General features: G+C 42.2%; 5 protein-coding genes across 5 annotated transcripts; 3 read left to right on the forward strand and 2 right to left on the reverse strand. All coding sequences in view use genetic code 12, as the record gives it.

Annotated features, from left to right (window-relative positions):
• Positions 1-553: 553 nt before the first annotated feature.
• DEHA2F27368g (DEHA2F27368p) lies at positions 554-2,479 on the reverse strand (the record flags this gene model as incomplete). Its single annotated transcript, XM_461528.1, has 1 exon — positions 554-2,479. The coding sequence occupies one exon, from the start codon at positions 2,477-2,479 to the stop codon at positions 554-556; it is 1,926 nt and encodes a 641-aa protein (XP_461528.2).
• A 436-nt stretch (positions 2,480-2,915) lies between these two features.
• On the reverse strand, positions 2,916-4,850 carry DEHA2F27390g (DEHA2F27390p; the record flags this gene model as incomplete). The annotated part of the gene is made up of 1 exon (XM_461529.1): positions 2,916-4,850. The coding sequence occupies one exon, from the start codon at positions 4,848-4,850 to the stop codon at positions 2,916-2,918; it is 1,935 nt and encodes a 644-aa protein (XP_461529.2).
• A 116-nt stretch (positions 4,851-4,966) lies between these two features.
• On the forward strand, positions 4,967-5,260 carry DEHA2F27412g (DEHA2F27412p; the record flags this gene model as incomplete). Its single annotated transcript, XM_461530.1, has 1 exon — positions 4,967-5,260. The coding sequence occupies one exon, from the start codon at positions 4,967-4,969 to the stop codon at positions 5,258-5,260; it is 294 nt and encodes a 97-aa protein (XP_461530.2).
• An 843-nt stretch (positions 5,261-6,103) lies between these two features.
• Positions 6,104-8,347, forward strand: DEHA2F27434g (DEHA2F27434p; the record flags this gene model as incomplete). Its single annotated transcript, XM_461531.2, has 1 exon — positions 6,104-8,347. One exon carries the CDS (start codon positions 6,104-6,106, stop codon positions 8,345-8,347), a length of 2,244 nt encoding a protein of 747 aa, XP_461531.2.
• A 1,365-nt stretch (positions 8,348-9,712) lies between these two features.
• Positions 9,713-10,690, forward strand: DEHA2F27456g (DEHA2F27456p; the record flags this gene model as incomplete). The annotated part of the gene is made up of 1 exon (XM_461532.1): positions 9,713-10,690. The coding sequence occupies one exon, from the start codon at positions 9,713-9,715 to the stop codon at positions 10,688-10,690; it is 978 nt and encodes a 325-aa protein (XP_461532.2).
• Between the last annotated feature and the right edge of the window lie 6,361 nt (positions 10,691-17,051).

A 17,051-nucleotide genomic window follows, 5' to 3' on the forward strand; every position in this document is an offset into this window, starting at 1 on the left:
CTATTATTGAAACTGCTGGTGTATTAGCATTATCAGAAATAGATGATATTAATTCATGGGCTACTAAAAGTAAAAGATGCACTGATGCTGAATCTCAGTGTGATTTTATGACTTATGATGATAATAATGAAGTCGCTTGGCCTAAAGCTTAAATGGAAGAATCAAAAGTATATGAGAAGCATGTTTGACTAGTCTAGTAGCTTAGCTTGAACATCCTTGTGTGCGTTTTTTCAGCTATGGCTATCCATTCCGGGTGACGAGGTTGCTCACGTTATGATGAAATAGAAGTATTACTTCGTTTTTTTGACATACACAATTTATTAAGTAGTAAATATTCAATTGTATCATGGTGAATCACGATGACATTGAATTTCTATCATAAACATATATAGACTTTCTGCAAAGTTCCTCCACTCCAATATTTATAGTTGTGAAGTTATGACATAATTTTAATCGATATCTTAAGTTTAATAAGTCATACCACTGTAAAACACAAGAATCCATGTACACATCCTTCAAAAACTACTCCTGAACCGCTCCGAAGTCATTTGTATCAAGTTTCATCATATTTCGAATTGAAATCAACCTTAGTAGACCCTGGGGTGTCATCAGACTCTAAAACCAGTTCGTCAAAGACTATTTCGTCACTGGAATTTGCATGATCATTCCATCCACTTTCATTATTTTCGTTTTTAGCCAAGACAACATCACGGATTTTATCCTCCCCAGAAATGCCATAACCAATAATTGGGACAAGCTCATCAAGGGCTTCAAAGTCTCTTTTTTTCTGCTCTTCACTACTTGGGTAAGAAGATAACCCAAAATCTATCAAAGTGACCTTTCCCGATATTGAAACATGCATATTGTCGAGCCTTATATCATTATGCGAAATTCCCAACAGATGAATTTCCGCGAGTCTCTCCTTAACTACTTTATGCACCCTAAATTTATCCCATTCAGTAGATGGTATTTCTTCTCCCAAATTTTCAAATATATGCATCGGCTGGCTTGGAATACCATTCCAGTATCCAGAAATTATAAGCTTTGCGAAGTTAGCGGCAAAAGACGAATTCGCAAGAATCTCATTGATTTCAAGCTCATTGACGTACATGTCGTAGTAACTATCTTTATCTGGAAAATTTTCTTGAGCCTGTTCAGGATAGTTGTACCATTTAACAAAGACTGTGGACGGAAGCAACAATCCCAAATTAGGAAAAGATGCAGCAGAATTATATATTATGCGACAAAATGTGTTACCTCGAATGGCATCAAAGTCAACTTCATAGCTTTCTTCTATTGTTATCAATCTTTCTCGAAGTTGACTTCCAGAAATCTTACTACGTTTCCGTTTACAACTTGGTGTGGGTTCTTCCACAAGTCGAGGAAGCACATTCGCTAATGGATCTGGTCCTTTGGTCTTCTGACTTATTTCAATTAGTCCTGCTAATTTCTCTTTTGTACTGAGCGCCTCTGTATTATCCTTATAGAAAAAGCCTGCTATCGCTGACCTTAGAGTTATGCCATGTTCCACAGTCTCGGGATTATTAATAACATAGTAGTCTATGATCATTTGTCCATCATCCATAATCTCATATTTGAAAAACCCCGAAAATGACTGATGATCTGAGATAAACACTCTGTCTGTCCCACAGAGAAAGGCTTGATAAAGATATTTTCTTAAAACTAATGCGCATAAAACTCTAGGCGACCATTCTCGATCTTCAAATAAGTGCTGGTTTTCATGCAGTCTCAATTGTTTCAAGCCCAAACGCTTTTCTACGAAACCCGTTATAGCTAATTTCAATTCTTGAAGTCCTTTAGTTAAAAAATAGTTTTCTGTCTTATAATCTCCTATCGCAAAGCAAATATCTGGATTTTGACGAGCTAATGTCTCATCCCAAGACACATGGACAATATCAGGCTTAAAGTTTGGGTTTGTCGACAACGGGGGTATGATTGAAGCGTGACCAAAATGGTGGTATTCATCCAAGATGTCACGATAAAAACGCTTGATTGAACTAGCTATTTCTTCATCAAAATATATCTGAATATCATCTTCCACATGTCTGGCATCTCCCAAAGGATAACCATAGTCTTCTGCTATGATCCGACGACCGAAGTTAGTTTTTTTAATAACCTTATCAAGAGGAGCCAAATATGTAATTTTGAACTCATCACTACTAATCTCTCTAAATTCTGCCGTCATCATCGCTTTCGTAACATAATTCAGTGCCAGCATCACAGTCGTGGATCCAGTAGAAACTGAAGCATTATGTTTGGATATTATATGTTCCAACGTGGGTAATTTTTGATTATGTGAGATATTTCTTATTTTCAAAAGGTGAGTGTCTAAAAAAACTCTTATGTTTTGTTCATTGTCATCTTGAACCCTAGCATATAATGATGGATTAATCCTAATGCATTTATTTGCGGGGTCATCATACGTAATATTGTTACTATCTTCGCCCGAAAAGTACATTCATGACATGATAATATGTGAAGTATTGAGTTGCTGTGGTTGTAATTTCATCCCTTATTTATTGATCTGGGGTTACCCCAAGTTTGATTATATAATAAACCGTCTTGAACGAATTGGTAAGTGTTACAAAAGACAAACGGCTTATGAGCTGCATACGTACTGCATGTGACTTTTCGCCTGCACTTGGAGATTTCCCATAGTTAAGGTGGTATAGTGCAATGTCGTAGTGCAAATGTCGCAATGTTTGCTAAATTAGTAACTAAGACAAATTGTTGTCCTCGTGTGCAATGTAGGATTGCAGGTGACAAAAATGATGTAAAAACTGACAACCCGCACCGCGCACTTTACAACAATTTGTCGAACCTTTGGTCCAATAATACCTGGCAAATATCAAGATTCAAATGAATAAGATAAAAAAATAGCTTGTGGGTATGCATTATCTTTGTGATGATTTTGAAGCAATATCTTCTATCGTTATTTGGGTACCAGAAGTTCCTGAACTCCCTTCATCAAATACTTCTTCACTAGAAGGATTACTATCATTTCCATATTTGTCATCTTCATCTGCTCTATCAGCAGATATAGCTTCGCTTTTAGCATTAATTCGATTGGCATGCTTATAATTTTCATTAGAATCATTTGCTCTCAATATGTAGTCAAGAGTCTCAAAATCATTCTTCTTGTGTTCTTCATTATTTGTGTAGTCCGATAATCCAAAATCTATCAAAGATATCTTACCAGAAACAGACACATGAATGTTGGCTAGCCTAATATCATTATGCGAAATTCCTATCAGATGAAGCTCTTCGAGTCTTGATTTGATAACTTTGTACACTTCTTTGTTATTCCACTTTTCTTCTGGGACTTCCTTCCCTAGGTATTCAAATATATGCATCGGATGATCAGAAAGCCCGTTCCAATAACCAGAAACAAGGAGCTTTGGGAAATTAGAAGCGAATTCTGACTTAGCAATTCTTTCATTAATTAAAAGCTCGTTGAAAAACATGCCATAATACCCCTCTTTTTCCGGTATCTCCAAACACATCAAACTATTCTCTTCCCACAATCGACTAGAGTAGTAGTATAGTTTGACAAAAACTGGCGATGGAAGTTTCAAATCAGGATAAAATTCTGCGGAATCGTATATAACTCGACAATATGTGTTACCATCGATAGCATCAAAGTTATCACTGGCGTCGTTTTCTTTTACCGAATCTAAGTTGCCTGAAAATCCACGTCTCGCTAATTTTCCCGAAGATCCAGAAGGGTCTCTAGGACGAACGTTGAAAAATGGATCCAGCTCTTCAAGTTTTTTTATCCCGGTGTTGTTGGCTACATCAAAACTTTTCATCAACCTGGCCTTCGTATCAGCTGTATCGGCAACATTCTTATAAAAAAATCCTGCTATAGCCGACCTTAAAGTGATGCCATTCTCCACAGTTTCTGGATTATTAATGACATAGTAGTCTATAATCATTTCGCCATCCACTATTTCATACCTAAAGAATCCTGAAAATGTTTGATGGTCTGAAATAAGAATCCTATCGGTTCCACAGAGGAAAGCTTGGTAGATATATTTGCTTAGAACCAAAGCAAATAATACTCTAGGCGACCACTCCCTACCTGGAAAAAAATCCCCAATTGAATGCAGCCTCAATCTTCTTCGGTTCAGAATAGCTGTCTTGAATTCTTCAAAGCCTTGTGTCATTTTATAAACTCCCGTTTTGTAATCACCTATCCCGAAAACAATTTCCGGATATTGCATATCTGAATCCGACTCGTTTTTCATATGAATGATATCAGGTTGTATCCTTCTTTTGCGATCTAGTGGGGGTCTTACAAACGAGGGACTAACAAAATGACTGGTTATATCACCAACGTCGTGAAAAAGATCATTAAGTGGATCAGCTATTTTTCCATTAAAGTACCGCTGGATAGCTTGTTCTATATGCATTGCATCTCCCCGTGGGTAAGCATATTCTTGTGCTAAAGGTCGACGGCAAATATTCGATTCTTTAAGAGCAATATCAAGCGGAGCAAGATACCTATCCTTGAAATCATCACTACTCATCTCCCTAAATTCAGCAGTAATCAATGCACGACTAGTATACACAACAATAGGTATAGAAGGCATATTCCCTAGACCCACTGATGCATTATCCTTAGACACTAGTTTCTCTGCACGACGTTCCTGCCCATCTTCATTACCCCCAATCTTAAGCAAGTGAGTGTCCAAAAAGACTCTTGTATTTAGTTCCCTGTTATTGAGAACTCTAATAAATAGTTCAGGATTTATTGTAATGCACCGGTTGCTAGGATCATCGATAGTGATAGTATCACTATCTACCCCTGAAAAATACATTCGTGGCATAATGTTATAGATATTCAATAAGGTGTTTATTGTTCATCCCTTAATCTTTGATTGGGTTACCCTTCCTTGAAATTGATTATGTAAGTCCACATAGCAGCCACAGCATATTCAGTAAAATGAGTGCAATGAAAATATTGAAGCCAAAATACTTGTATCCGACAAGAGTGTTATATGCAAAGTTGGCCGGTCGGTTTTTCTATACGTTTGCAAAGTATAGCAGGAATGCAACAATCGAAGAGGTTATTCATAGACCAAAGCCACTACTGGTCGCACAAGCTATGCATGTCATGATGCAGACCTACGTTCTAGTTGCCAGGGATCCTACTCCGAGTTTGAGAACTGTTCACCACAGGTTCAGCATGGCTATTCCAGCTTTTAAAACTATACCCTGCAATTGGGTGGAAGCGTGATATGACACCGTTCTACAGTTATCATTATAACACATAAAAAACCCATATACATCCAATAGATATCTATAATAACAAGTTACCTTCGTATTCTCAAATGCTGAGAAGAATAAATATTGAATATGAGGTCTATCCTACACGGTTCAAGTTTTCAAGATTTGCGAATATCGGTTTGGATTCTGAATTTTAAGAAACTTTCTGAGAAAAAGTGCGAAAACTTACAAATGTGATTTCTCACTTTCTCAGAATTTTCCTAAACTTGTTTATAATGCCTCTTATATACTACCTGATGATAGAAATATCACTGGTCATTATTGGGAATTGATGTATACGGAGACCTTACAAGATATTAATGAAAGGTATTGGAACCCTGACGAGCCTAATTAAAATTGGCAGCCTGACTCCGCGAAAAAAAAAGGGATCCTACAAAAGTTTTTGGGTGACATTTTGAGACTGGAACCGTTCCTCTAATTCACATACTAGACCATGCAGTGATATATTTATATCATGTAGACTGGTGCTCCGTGAAGAATATATACTTGTAAGAGTGATTCTTTAAAGTTGAGACGTTGATTTTTATAATTTTGAAATTTGTGCTAAAAAATATGAAAAATCATAAAACTGAGTACTATTTTCAAAACTTTTAGAAATTTAAAAGTAATAGTTTTAGGCCAAAATTGAGATATGTTTAATGTCCGTCTTTTAGAATGTTAGAATTGAAACATAACCTCATATATAGTCTATATGTGCCACAATGCTAATAATTATTTAGGGTGATTTTGAGAACCGAAACCATCGTTTTGTGTTGCGCTTTCGCCTTATACTCATTTCTTTCAAAAAGGTCACATGCATTTAACGCGTGCACGAATGGAATCTCGACGACAGATGAGCTGTCCTTTTTTGAAAATATTGAACCCTGCATCTTTTGCAACAAAAATGGAAGCAATACGCATTGTTGAGATTGATGGGGTTTCTGTTTTAACACATGACAGAAACATTCTTAACCCTTTTTCCGAGAGATTTAACAAGAGATATTTAGTGAATGCCATGGATTGTTCCATTGTCCGTGATGACATTCTATCAACAATTCATAACCACTTCGATAACCACTCAAAAGACCATTATGTGCGAAAAAGGGTTGTTCCCATCAATTACTACTCTGAAATAGCGGGAGTCAAGGAATCTAAACTCAATGTTTGCAAGATTTGTTTTAACCATTGCGCGCTGAACTACATTAATCAACATCTCAAGAAAGAGCATGGCGTTAAGAGAAAATTCCAACGGCACGTCTTCAGAACAACCGGGTATGCAATTCCCAACCAAAAGTGCGGCTTTTCCTATTTATACGGCGAAAAAGAAGACACCAAACCGCCCACTTCAATGACAACCATCGAAGGCCCGCTTACCCATCTCCGGTACGAGGACAAGTTCCTCCGCACAATCAACGCCAACCTATATTACGGAAAGGGATACCCGCAGTACTTACACAGCGAAAACAAGGAAGAAAGTATACCGGTGTTTGAGGCCGTCAAGAAGTATATTCTCCAGGACAGGCCACATTTGAAGGGCACGCATCCCATTTACAATCGGATGTTGCGAGAAGGCATATTGAAGGTTCCCGTTCTCTTTACGACCCAGGTTATCTATGCAAACTATGCCAGCCGCTTTTTCTACACGTTTGCCAAGTTATGCGATAACCGAATCATCGAGGAAGTGGTGACCAATCCCACCGACGAAGTGGTGAAGCGGGCGGTGATGGAGACGATCGAAAGGTATATTGTGGTGGAAGAAGACACGACTGAAACGTTTATCAAAGCCGTGATTATCTCGTTGATGCTTCCTGATGACCGGTTTGCGCAGTCAAAGGTGCGAGCCAAAATCTTTGACGGGATCAACTATTTCTTGAAGTTGGCCATAGCAGACTATATGTTGATGAGAAACAACGCCAAGGAGATTATCAAAAACTGGGAACATCTAGCATACCAGGCATTTGAGTCCACACGGTCATACAACCATAAATTCAATAGGACGTTGCCGGCTTTCCAGACGATAGTCGACCAGCAGGATAACCGAAAGGTGATGATCGGGTCGGTCAGATTCAGTACGCCGGACCTCGGCAAGTTGGTTAGATGCTTGGTCCGGGAGTACCATACCACGGTTCGAAACTTGCTACCGGACGGGATGTTGATGGTGGACGAGCTATACGAGGAGTTTCGAAAGCACGCCAAAGATATGTTCAGCTGCACGGATTTAGGATATAGTGTTTTCTACGGAACAGACGAACTCAACAAGCTTTCTTATCAGCAGCGACGCACGTACGAGGAAGCCGTCGGCGATAAATGGAAGAATCAAAAGTATATGAGAAGCATGTTTGACCAGTTTACCAGGCTCAACTTGAATATCTTTGTATGCATCTTGATCACCTGTGGCAGTCCATTTCGGGTGACGGAGTTGCTCACGTTGACGTTTGCCAACCCGACAGATTTGGTGCGCACGATGTATTATTCCAACGAGCATATTCAGATTAACCTTCTCTATAATAAGAATACGCATAGCAGCATGCGATATTCGAACCATACCAAGATGTTGCCCATTGAGGTTTCCAAAATAGTCATCCATTACGTGTCAATTATCAAATATTTGGAGGTTGCAATCGTGGAAGAGCACGGGTGGGCCAAGTCCAAAAGCGATATGAGCGTGGCAGACGATTGGGAAGACGACGAAGAGTTTGACGAGCTGGACGGAAATGATCTGGAAGATGGGGCTAGCTTGTTAGCGTCCAAGGCGCTTTCCAAGAGAGATGAAATAAAGACGCTCTTGTTCATGTATAAGCTCGGCCCGAGAAATGGGGGCCAGGTGTTCAAGTATTTGGAGCTGGTGAGTGAAAAGTATATCAGGGAGAAGTATACGCCCAGGATTTTACGGCAGGCATTAGTCTATTTTACGCGGACGCTCTTGGAAGAAGCAAAGTATCAAGGAGTGGGGATTCTCAATCGAATTGATTCCATTGCAGGTCATAGGTCAGAGACCGCCGATTTGCAGTACGGAGTTACGCATAGCAATATGTATGCAAACCTATATGATGGATAAAATACAATGTCGTAAAATGCGAATGTAAATCAACACTTTTATTGACACACAACTCTAACTTGTATGATGTGTCGCACGCGACGTCTCGCAGGTTACGCTATGTAGGATCGTCATGCCATTTAGTCAATTAACTATGTAGACTCGATAAGTACCGCCAGGTATATCAAACCATTGTACTAGCCCTGGAACACGCGGTGTCCACGTCCATAGGGCATTACGAAACGATTGCCAATTATAATCCATCAGTTAACGCTACCGATGTGCTCCGGTACCGCCATTTGGATCATGCTTACACAAGCTCATTTATTTGTTACACACGCAGAAAAATTTTTACATTTTCACATTTGCTTATGTAATATTGTTATATGCAATGGATGAAATGTTACGTTAGTTCGTAAGATATTCAATTCGTTTTGGTAATTGAATTGAATGTACAGACATGTACTTGCAACTACAACTGTTCGGGATTGAAATTTGACTTTATAGAGTTATCAGTAGCAACAGAGACTAAACTATAATATAAAATTTGATTAGTAGCTTGTTCAAAATCGCGCATAAGCGAAAGTAAACTTACTTCAAAATATATTAAGCAATTCATCCGAATAGATGTAATAAGTTCAATGTGGGATTTGCCTTTCCTGATGCGCTCTTATAAGCCTGGTGCCACATCGCCAAATGTCTATGCCTGCATGAGATCAAACGATTTTGATTTACATTAAAATTTTAAGCTACTAGAAATAAATAAAAATAATGCGCACTCATAAACGGCTAAACGGCTACAGCCAAATTTCTTGGTACTAATCTTGCATCATAATATTGAATATACGAGCAAAAATTAAACCAATATAAGCGAGCTTCAATACGGACACCATGCGGTCTCTAAGCATATCAATGAATGATTAAATTCGAAGAAATATAATTTGAATAATTGTTGTAATTGGAATACCTCTTTAAAGTTATGCTCTTTGGATTATCCTATACAATTAGAAACAGAGAATTTTATGAATTGTAAATCTAAAGTTCGGTGAATATAGGATTATAAGATTCACATAACACGGTTTCTAATTTTTGCATAAACAATAATAAGTTGTGGGATCGACCATTCTTCTTGGCATCACTTCATCATTACCTGTGTATAACGTGCTAAGATACATCAAGTTACGTAATCGTAGGTCAATATGCGAGATTACATAGCGTAAAATAATCTGTGCGGACAAGTCTTTGTTGAGCGAGAAAAAATAGACGCTAAATAAGAAGAAAAAAGCGACTATAAAAGGACTTATTATCTCTGCAATTGATGCTTTCAATCTGTTTGCTGCATACTACTGGCAAGGATTATAGTTTTTGTTCTCATACTTTAACAGAATGACTACATACTACAATTTCACATTTGATCGTTTCTCAACAAATGGCTCATACTTTACTCTAGAGGGGGCTAAGTGTAATGGTGTTGATGCTGTGAATATCAGTAACCCATATGATGAGCTAGTTAATTCATTATTCAGCTGTTATGGTCCTAGGTACAGGGAACAGATTGAAGAAGCAAATAACTCAACGAAAAGTTCCCTGGCTACAACACCTCCTACACCTGCGTATAAATTAATTATATTCATGGCATTATTAATGATCGCACAATGCGCATCTGCTATGAACATCACTAGTGCTATTAACCTAGACACATTAAGAAAGAGAGACTTACTAAATCACGAGCAAGGTATTGATAATATAATCAGTTCTTTACCAGTAGGTACTGTTTATACTTATGATGATTTTACAGTCTATGGAGAAGTAACTGATAGAAATGGCACCGACAGCAATATCCAGAAGAGATGTGTAGTTGTGGGAGCCATCTGTTTGCCTCGGTGTCAAACGTCACGCGTGACTGAAAAACGTATGTACAGACGGGGTAACTGGTACGGAGGTTGGGATAGAGTCAGTAACTGTCTAGAATCAGGGCTTGGTCGTGGGGGGCTGATAGCTTTGCTGTACAGTTTCTCAAAGACTGAAACCCATGAGGCTGGGTTTGACATTAATTTCGGGGTGGACTGGATCAATGCTCATATGGGATACTCGGTGTCCAGAACATACTCGAAGAGTACAACTTACACCTGTGATTCTGATCCCGGTGACTGGGCATTATCTTTATGGTATCTGCAGCATTACATATGGATGGAAACGCAAGAACGTGTACGTACTGTTTATTCAGCTGACTGTCATGCAGGATCAGTATCTTATACTGGCTGGGGAACAACTAGGCACGCCGACATACCGATTTCTAAGCAAGATGGTGATATGGATGAAGGGAAATTTGGTTGCAGCGTAAATGAGGCTGCTGAGTGCTAAGCTCGTTTCCATATTGTGAAGAATAAGATGAAATAAAACTATACCATGCAACTGCGTGCAAACCGTTCAACCCCATACTAATAGTGTAAACTGTTTTTGCTTACTTTTCAGAGTACCATGACGTCATGGTACAATTAAATCAAAACAAATAAACAAAGCTTAACAATAATACTTATAATTTACATAATCACAGGCTAAACATAAAACATACGTAATCATTTATAACATATTAAAAACCGAATAAAAAACAATATATAAGAGTACATAATTAGTACCTTCAATTTATCTCTTTCTTTGATAAGTAGTCGACTATCCCCTGTAGTTTACGGTGGTGGGTCTGGGCCTGGGTTCCTTTGTGTATAGGGTGTAGAAAGAGCTGGATATGGCTAAGCTAGTCCAAGCTAAGGATTCATCTGTTGATGCGGCGCGCTGCAAGTTACCGTTTTGGGTGTGAACTTTTTTCTTTTTATGGTGGTCAACGGATACCACCATAAACTGAGCCAGCGTCTGAGCCAGCGTCTGAGCCAGCGTCTGAGCCGATCAGGATTCTGGACCAGCACGACTGCGCCGAGCCAGCCATTCAATCCAGCACTTCCAGTCCTCTTAAAGCCAGTATGTTTCCTCCCCAACTTTATTATTTCTTTTTATTTTCCCCCCCCAAAAAAACAAAAAAACCACAAAACCATGTCTGTTCTTGATGATGCTAACTTCCCCTCGATGGAGAAGTTTTTCGAACGGTACGGTGATGACGGGGTCCAGGAACCCCGAGACGAACATTACATGCTGCATGAGGAATACGAGGAGACGTACGCAGCGCAATTTAGCTACGAATTCGGGCTGACTAAAGACACCAAGCTCCGTGATGTGTCCGAAACACCCATCAACTATGATGTCAGTGATTACTACTTTGACCCCCAGCTAGGGTTGGGCATCCACAAGGAGATCGGACTTGTGGTGGTGTTCCACCGAGACCCCCGGAAAAACTATATCATCCGGTCGCTTTTATTTGAGAGATACGCACAGGCCATCATGTGCAAGATGACACTGTTCCGCGGGGCCTTGCAGTTGCTGCGGGCCAAGGACGAGCTCAGTCTGAAGCTTGTGCTCAGTTGCGAGATGGGTGAGCCAGGACTCGAACACGCCCGCGGCAAGCTCAGTCCGCAATGCATGCCGCTCCAGGCCGTGCCCATCCACTTTGGTTTTGGCTGCGGCTGCGGCATCATCAGAAGAAGGTATGGCGAGTTGAGTCGCCACTCATGCATCCAACGGGACTCGATCCGACCCATGGCGTTCCAAAAGTTCCCGCAGAGGTATGGTCTCCGGCCTGCCAACTTTGAGGTTTATTGTCCCACCGACGACGGCTATGTGGAGGCCCGCGCCAGGGATGGTCCTGCGTCGTCGTCGTCGTCATTATCAGGGACTGCGACAACCGTCCAGAACCTGCGGACAACCACTGTGCCCGACCTGCAGCACCATCCGTTGGTGAAAAAGATTCTCCAGGAGGTGGACCGAGAAATGGTGGACATCCAGGTCAAAGGTATGAAGGAGGCCAATTTTGTTCCAAAGATAGCCCAGCTCTTGGTGGGTGCCATGACACTTTTCAGCGCCAACATCAACCATGTCAATCTTGCGGGACTCGAAGTGGTGCGACTTTTCAAAGGCGCCGCCAATAACACCGGGCGCGCCTCCAATAACTTTAACCGCCGCCCATCTACGTATTTCCGCGCAGTCCAGACATACCTGACGTGTGTGCAGTACAGCAAGTACATGGCCGAGCTAGTATACATGGTATTGATGTACGGACCCAAACCTGCGGCCTCCTTGGCGCTCACTGAGATGCTTGATAAGTATAGAGACGATGAAGTTGTGTTGGAGGTCAATTCCCGTGATTATCACAATTTGACAGGCTACTCGCAGTTCATCACGGCCGAGGAGCGCACGCGGATCTTGGACCAGACGTTTACCGAGTCGTCCCTTCGCGACATCGACCAGCTCGTGCATTGGATCATGGACCACTGCATAAGAAAGGAGTTCGACGAAAACCTTTCTGTGGCGGGGGATGAGCAGCAGCAGCAGCAGCAGCAGCCAGATATCGATATTGAGAGTGATGCCATAGCCGCGGGTATCTTGGATGAGGACGGCGACGACAACAATGAAACCCCAGAGGTGTATTTGGAGGCCATGAACACAACAATGTCGTCCTCGCAGCAGCAAACAGCTGCTGAGTCTTTGGCCAGTTTGTACTATCCGGTCTATGGCGTCAACAATAATGCCGAAGAAGAAGAAGAACAAAATACGTCAAACGAAAATGCGTTTGTGGTGTACCTCGGGTACCTAGGGGCTAAGTATCCGACCAAGCAGTATTGCCGGTCGTTGAGCGGAATATGCTATGTGGCCAAGACGTGTGTTTTGTTGGATATCATCAAACGGGCGCGCACCCGCCGCGTATCGCTTCGAGACGCTGAGGATCCGTCTGTTGTGGACACCGGTCTGTACCGCATATTGGCCCAGGTGCGCACCCATTATACGTATCTCGGGCTATCGTTGGCTCGAAGCGAGGGTAATCTCTTTCGCCTCAACTTTTCCACGGGAGACATCTTCAACAGCGACAACGTGGTTGTGGGCCACACGAATATGATCAGCAAGATATTCGACCGGTTGTACGATCTTGCACAGGAAACCATCCAGGATTTGTCGAATGGTGAAGAATTGGACTACTCCGTTGACAACGCTCGGCTCAGCGACGGGATGGTTTCGTTTACGGAGTGCGTGAGAGTACCGCTGTATTCGCGATATAAGCACCGATTGCTCTCGATCCATAACAACAACATCGACCTGTTCCGGAAAGCACACACCAACTTGTCGCTCATCCTCATCACGCTCCTCCATATCCTGTGCTTGCCGGCACGGTCAACTGAGATCGACCGATTATCGGTGGAGGGCACGTCCAAGGAGTATCGGGGTGTGTACTTTCTTGGCCCCACGTTTGGGTTTTGCTATAACTATAACAAGTCGGCCAATTCGAAAGACCCCATCATCCGGGAAATCGGTCCTGAATTGTCGTTGTTGTTTTTGTGGTATGTGCTCGTCTTCAGGCGGATGTACGTGGAGCTGTCGCGTGTGGAGAGCAGTGAGAAGTTGTACCAGTTTGATGCGATGCTGCCGGACAAGATCCGGAGAGGAGTCCTGTATTGGTTCACGTACGGCATGAATAACCAGCGCGAGTATAAGTTCTGTGAGGTGCGCCAGATCCTCAAGCGGTGCATCGAGTTCCATTACACCAAAAGCGTGACAGCAGATCTCGACATGTACCGTCTGGTTTACGAGACCATTGCGCGGACCCTGGGCCATTCGGTGGCCACGTCCACGGAGCATTACGGGACGATTGCGAATTATCCGCCATCAGTCAACGCCGCCGATGTGCTCCGGTCCCGTCATTTGGGCCAGGTCTGGCATCGGCTGGGGTTGCGTCGGAAGTTTATCGGTTTCGAGGGTGAGGTTGTTGAGCCGGAGGGTGAGCCGGGTGATGTGGATGAGGTGGTGGCATCTGTTGTTTCAATTGACCCGGCTAGCCCTGTCAATGAAGAGGTTGAGGAAGTTGAACCCTTGCGTGATGATATTGGCGGGAATCCTGTTTATGCAGATGACGAGGTTGAGGAAGTTGAACCCTTGCGTGATGATATTGGCGGGAATCCTGTTTATGCAGATGACGAGGTTGATTCTATTTCGGATATGCTTATGGAAATTCCTCGCATAGATTATAATAGGGCTGTAGGCTCTGATCCTACGCCTGTTCCTCCGCTTGAACCTTCTGCTGTTCCACCTTCTGAACCTCCAGCTCCTTCTCGTTCAGTCCCTGTTTCAGCTCCCGACGCCCCTCCAGTGTCTGTTTCGTGGAACGATTCGAGCCTCTCCCCAAACCACGCTTCGTCCCCTTATGTTCACCAGCTCCCAGGTTATCGTCCTCCCTTCTCACCTCCCTACCACCACGCTCCTGCATCTTCTGGGTTTGCTTTACCTCCGCAAGATGCATATCTAGGCGCGCCGTTATATGATGCGCATGTGTCTCGAGAAGTGCTTCTGGGAGCGAGAAAACGCCATAGTCGAGAAAAAAGGGAAAGAAAAGAGAGAAAAATGGAAAGGAAGAGGGAGGAGAAAGAAAGGATCAGTAAAAGAGAGGAAGATATCAGGAAAAGAGAGGAAAAGATCAGAAAAAGAGAGGAGAAAGAAAAGATAAGGAAAAGAGAGAAGAGAGAGAAAAGGGAACGAAAACGGGCAGAGGAGAAACGAGAAAAAGAAAGTGCAGCCCTAGCTTCTCCTGTCACCCCAGTCAGGACGCTAAAAGTCAAAGACGTCCATCTATATCTGTCTGCAACGAGTGGACGGTTATTCCGTAGCGAAAGCCCATCAGGCCCCTCAGGCCCCTCAAGTCCTCGAGCCATGCCATCGGGTCCCCCAACGCCGAATCTGAGTGCCAGGCGGGTGCACCCCCTTATCTATCAATCGGGCACGCAAAGCCTGGCCGTTCCTGGGTCTTCCCACCCAACGCGCGTGCAAAAGCAGCCAAAGCAGCCTCCCAGCGCGCGCTCTTTAGGATCGCCTCCCTCGTTTCCCGAGACGCCGCGCCGGTCCTTGCTTTCTCCCCAGCATCTCCGCCAAAGAATAACGGAGAGTTTGCAGGCATCGCCGTTGGGAAGGTTCTTTGCTCCGTCAGATTCCCCTAAAAGCGTTGCTCGGAAAGGGCCCAAGATCCCTAAGAATGATCCTGTGGTGGATGATCTGGATTATCTGGAGCTGGATTATCTGGATGAAGATTAGTCGGGAATAAATAAGAATAGATAATTATATTATTGGAAAAATCCCAGAAAATTGTTAAATATATAGAAAATATAAAAAAAATTATTTGAGCCAGAAAAAGGGCAGCATAGTGTAGAGAAGAGTATTAGTAGATGAAATGGGTAGCTTCCTCTTCGGATAGGCGTATATGGGGTGGTATATCGGGGAGAGAAGTTGGCATAAATAGCAATGCTCATAACCCTGGTCATGTGATGATAAGAAGTTGGCGATCGTGCGAGAATGTCGTGGAGTTATTAAATTATGATTCGGTTGTTGTGGATATGAAATTGTGTATATGAGTGGATGCTTGATTATTAAGAGGGCGATATGGAGAAGAAGCTGGGAAATAAGGGTATTATCGTTAAGTTATATAGGCCGTAATTTAAGAGTTATGCGGTTTAGAAGCCGAATAAATAGCAGATGGGAAATGAATGGATTGATTTAAGATGAGAGTGTAAGCATGAAATTGCGGAGTTGTTGAAGAGAAATTGAATAGAATAAAAGAGGAGGGAAAATAAGAAGATATTGTTGTAATGCGAATGGAGAATAGCAGTTGGTTTAATCGTGAGGAGTTAGTAGCTTGGTGTGAAATATGGAATAAGTAGATAAATAAAGAGGAAAAGGTTGAGTTTGGTAAAGTTTATAGTAAAATAAGAGTTGAGAATTGAGATTTATGAGAGAGGTAAATAGCCGTAAGATAAGTATTTAAGCAGAAGCGGGAATGAAGCGATGAGGCGAGGGAAGTATTTTAATAAAGCTGGGCGATTAAATGAATGAAAGAGAGTTGTCGTGGAGAATTGAATTAAGCAGGAAAATGTTAATCCGTTTAATTGCTCGTGAAGGGGAGGCGAGATGGAGTTTTGAATTGATTTGGATAAAGATGGCGTGTTTTAGTGAAGCGAGGATGATATTCCGATAGAATGGGTGTCGTATAAATTAATATGTGGCCGATAGTTTATAGAATATTGAGGTGTATGAAGGGGGGGAGAAGGGGAGAAGGATAAGGTTGAAGCGGGATGGAATATTAAAGTTAAGGGGTATAAGTTGGTATGCGTTATTTAAGCGTTATGGATTGTAGAAATTATGCTGATGTTATTGTTATGGAGCTGAAATAAATAGCCGATGGGAAAAGGATGAGGCGTGAATAATGATAAGTGGTGGGAAATGAGAGGTGATGTAGTAAGGGATGTTGAGGTGTAGGGATGTTGAGGTGTAGGGATGTTGAGGTGTAGGGATGTTGAGGTGTAGGGATGTTGAGGTGTAGGGATGTTGAGGTGTAGGGATGTTGAGGTGTAGGGATGTTGAGGTGTAGGGATGTTGAGGTGTAGGGATGTTGAGGTGTAGGGATGTTGAGGTGTAGGGATGTTGAGGTGTAGGGATGTTGAGGTGTAGGGATGTTGAGGTGTAGGGATGTTGAGGTGTAGGGATGTTGAGGTGTAGGGATGTTGAGGTGTAGGGATGTTGAGGTGTAGGGATGTTGAGGCGTAGGGATGTTGAGGTCTTCCCAGCACACGCCGCCCGTACA

The sequence above is a fragment of the Debaryomyces hansenii genome, assembly GCF_000006445.2.
Source record: "Debaryomyces hansenii CBS767 chromosome F complete sequence".
Lineage (NCBI taxonomy): Eukaryota > Fungi > Ascomycota > Pichiomycetes > Serinales > Debaryomycetaceae > Debaryomyces > Debaryomyces hansenii.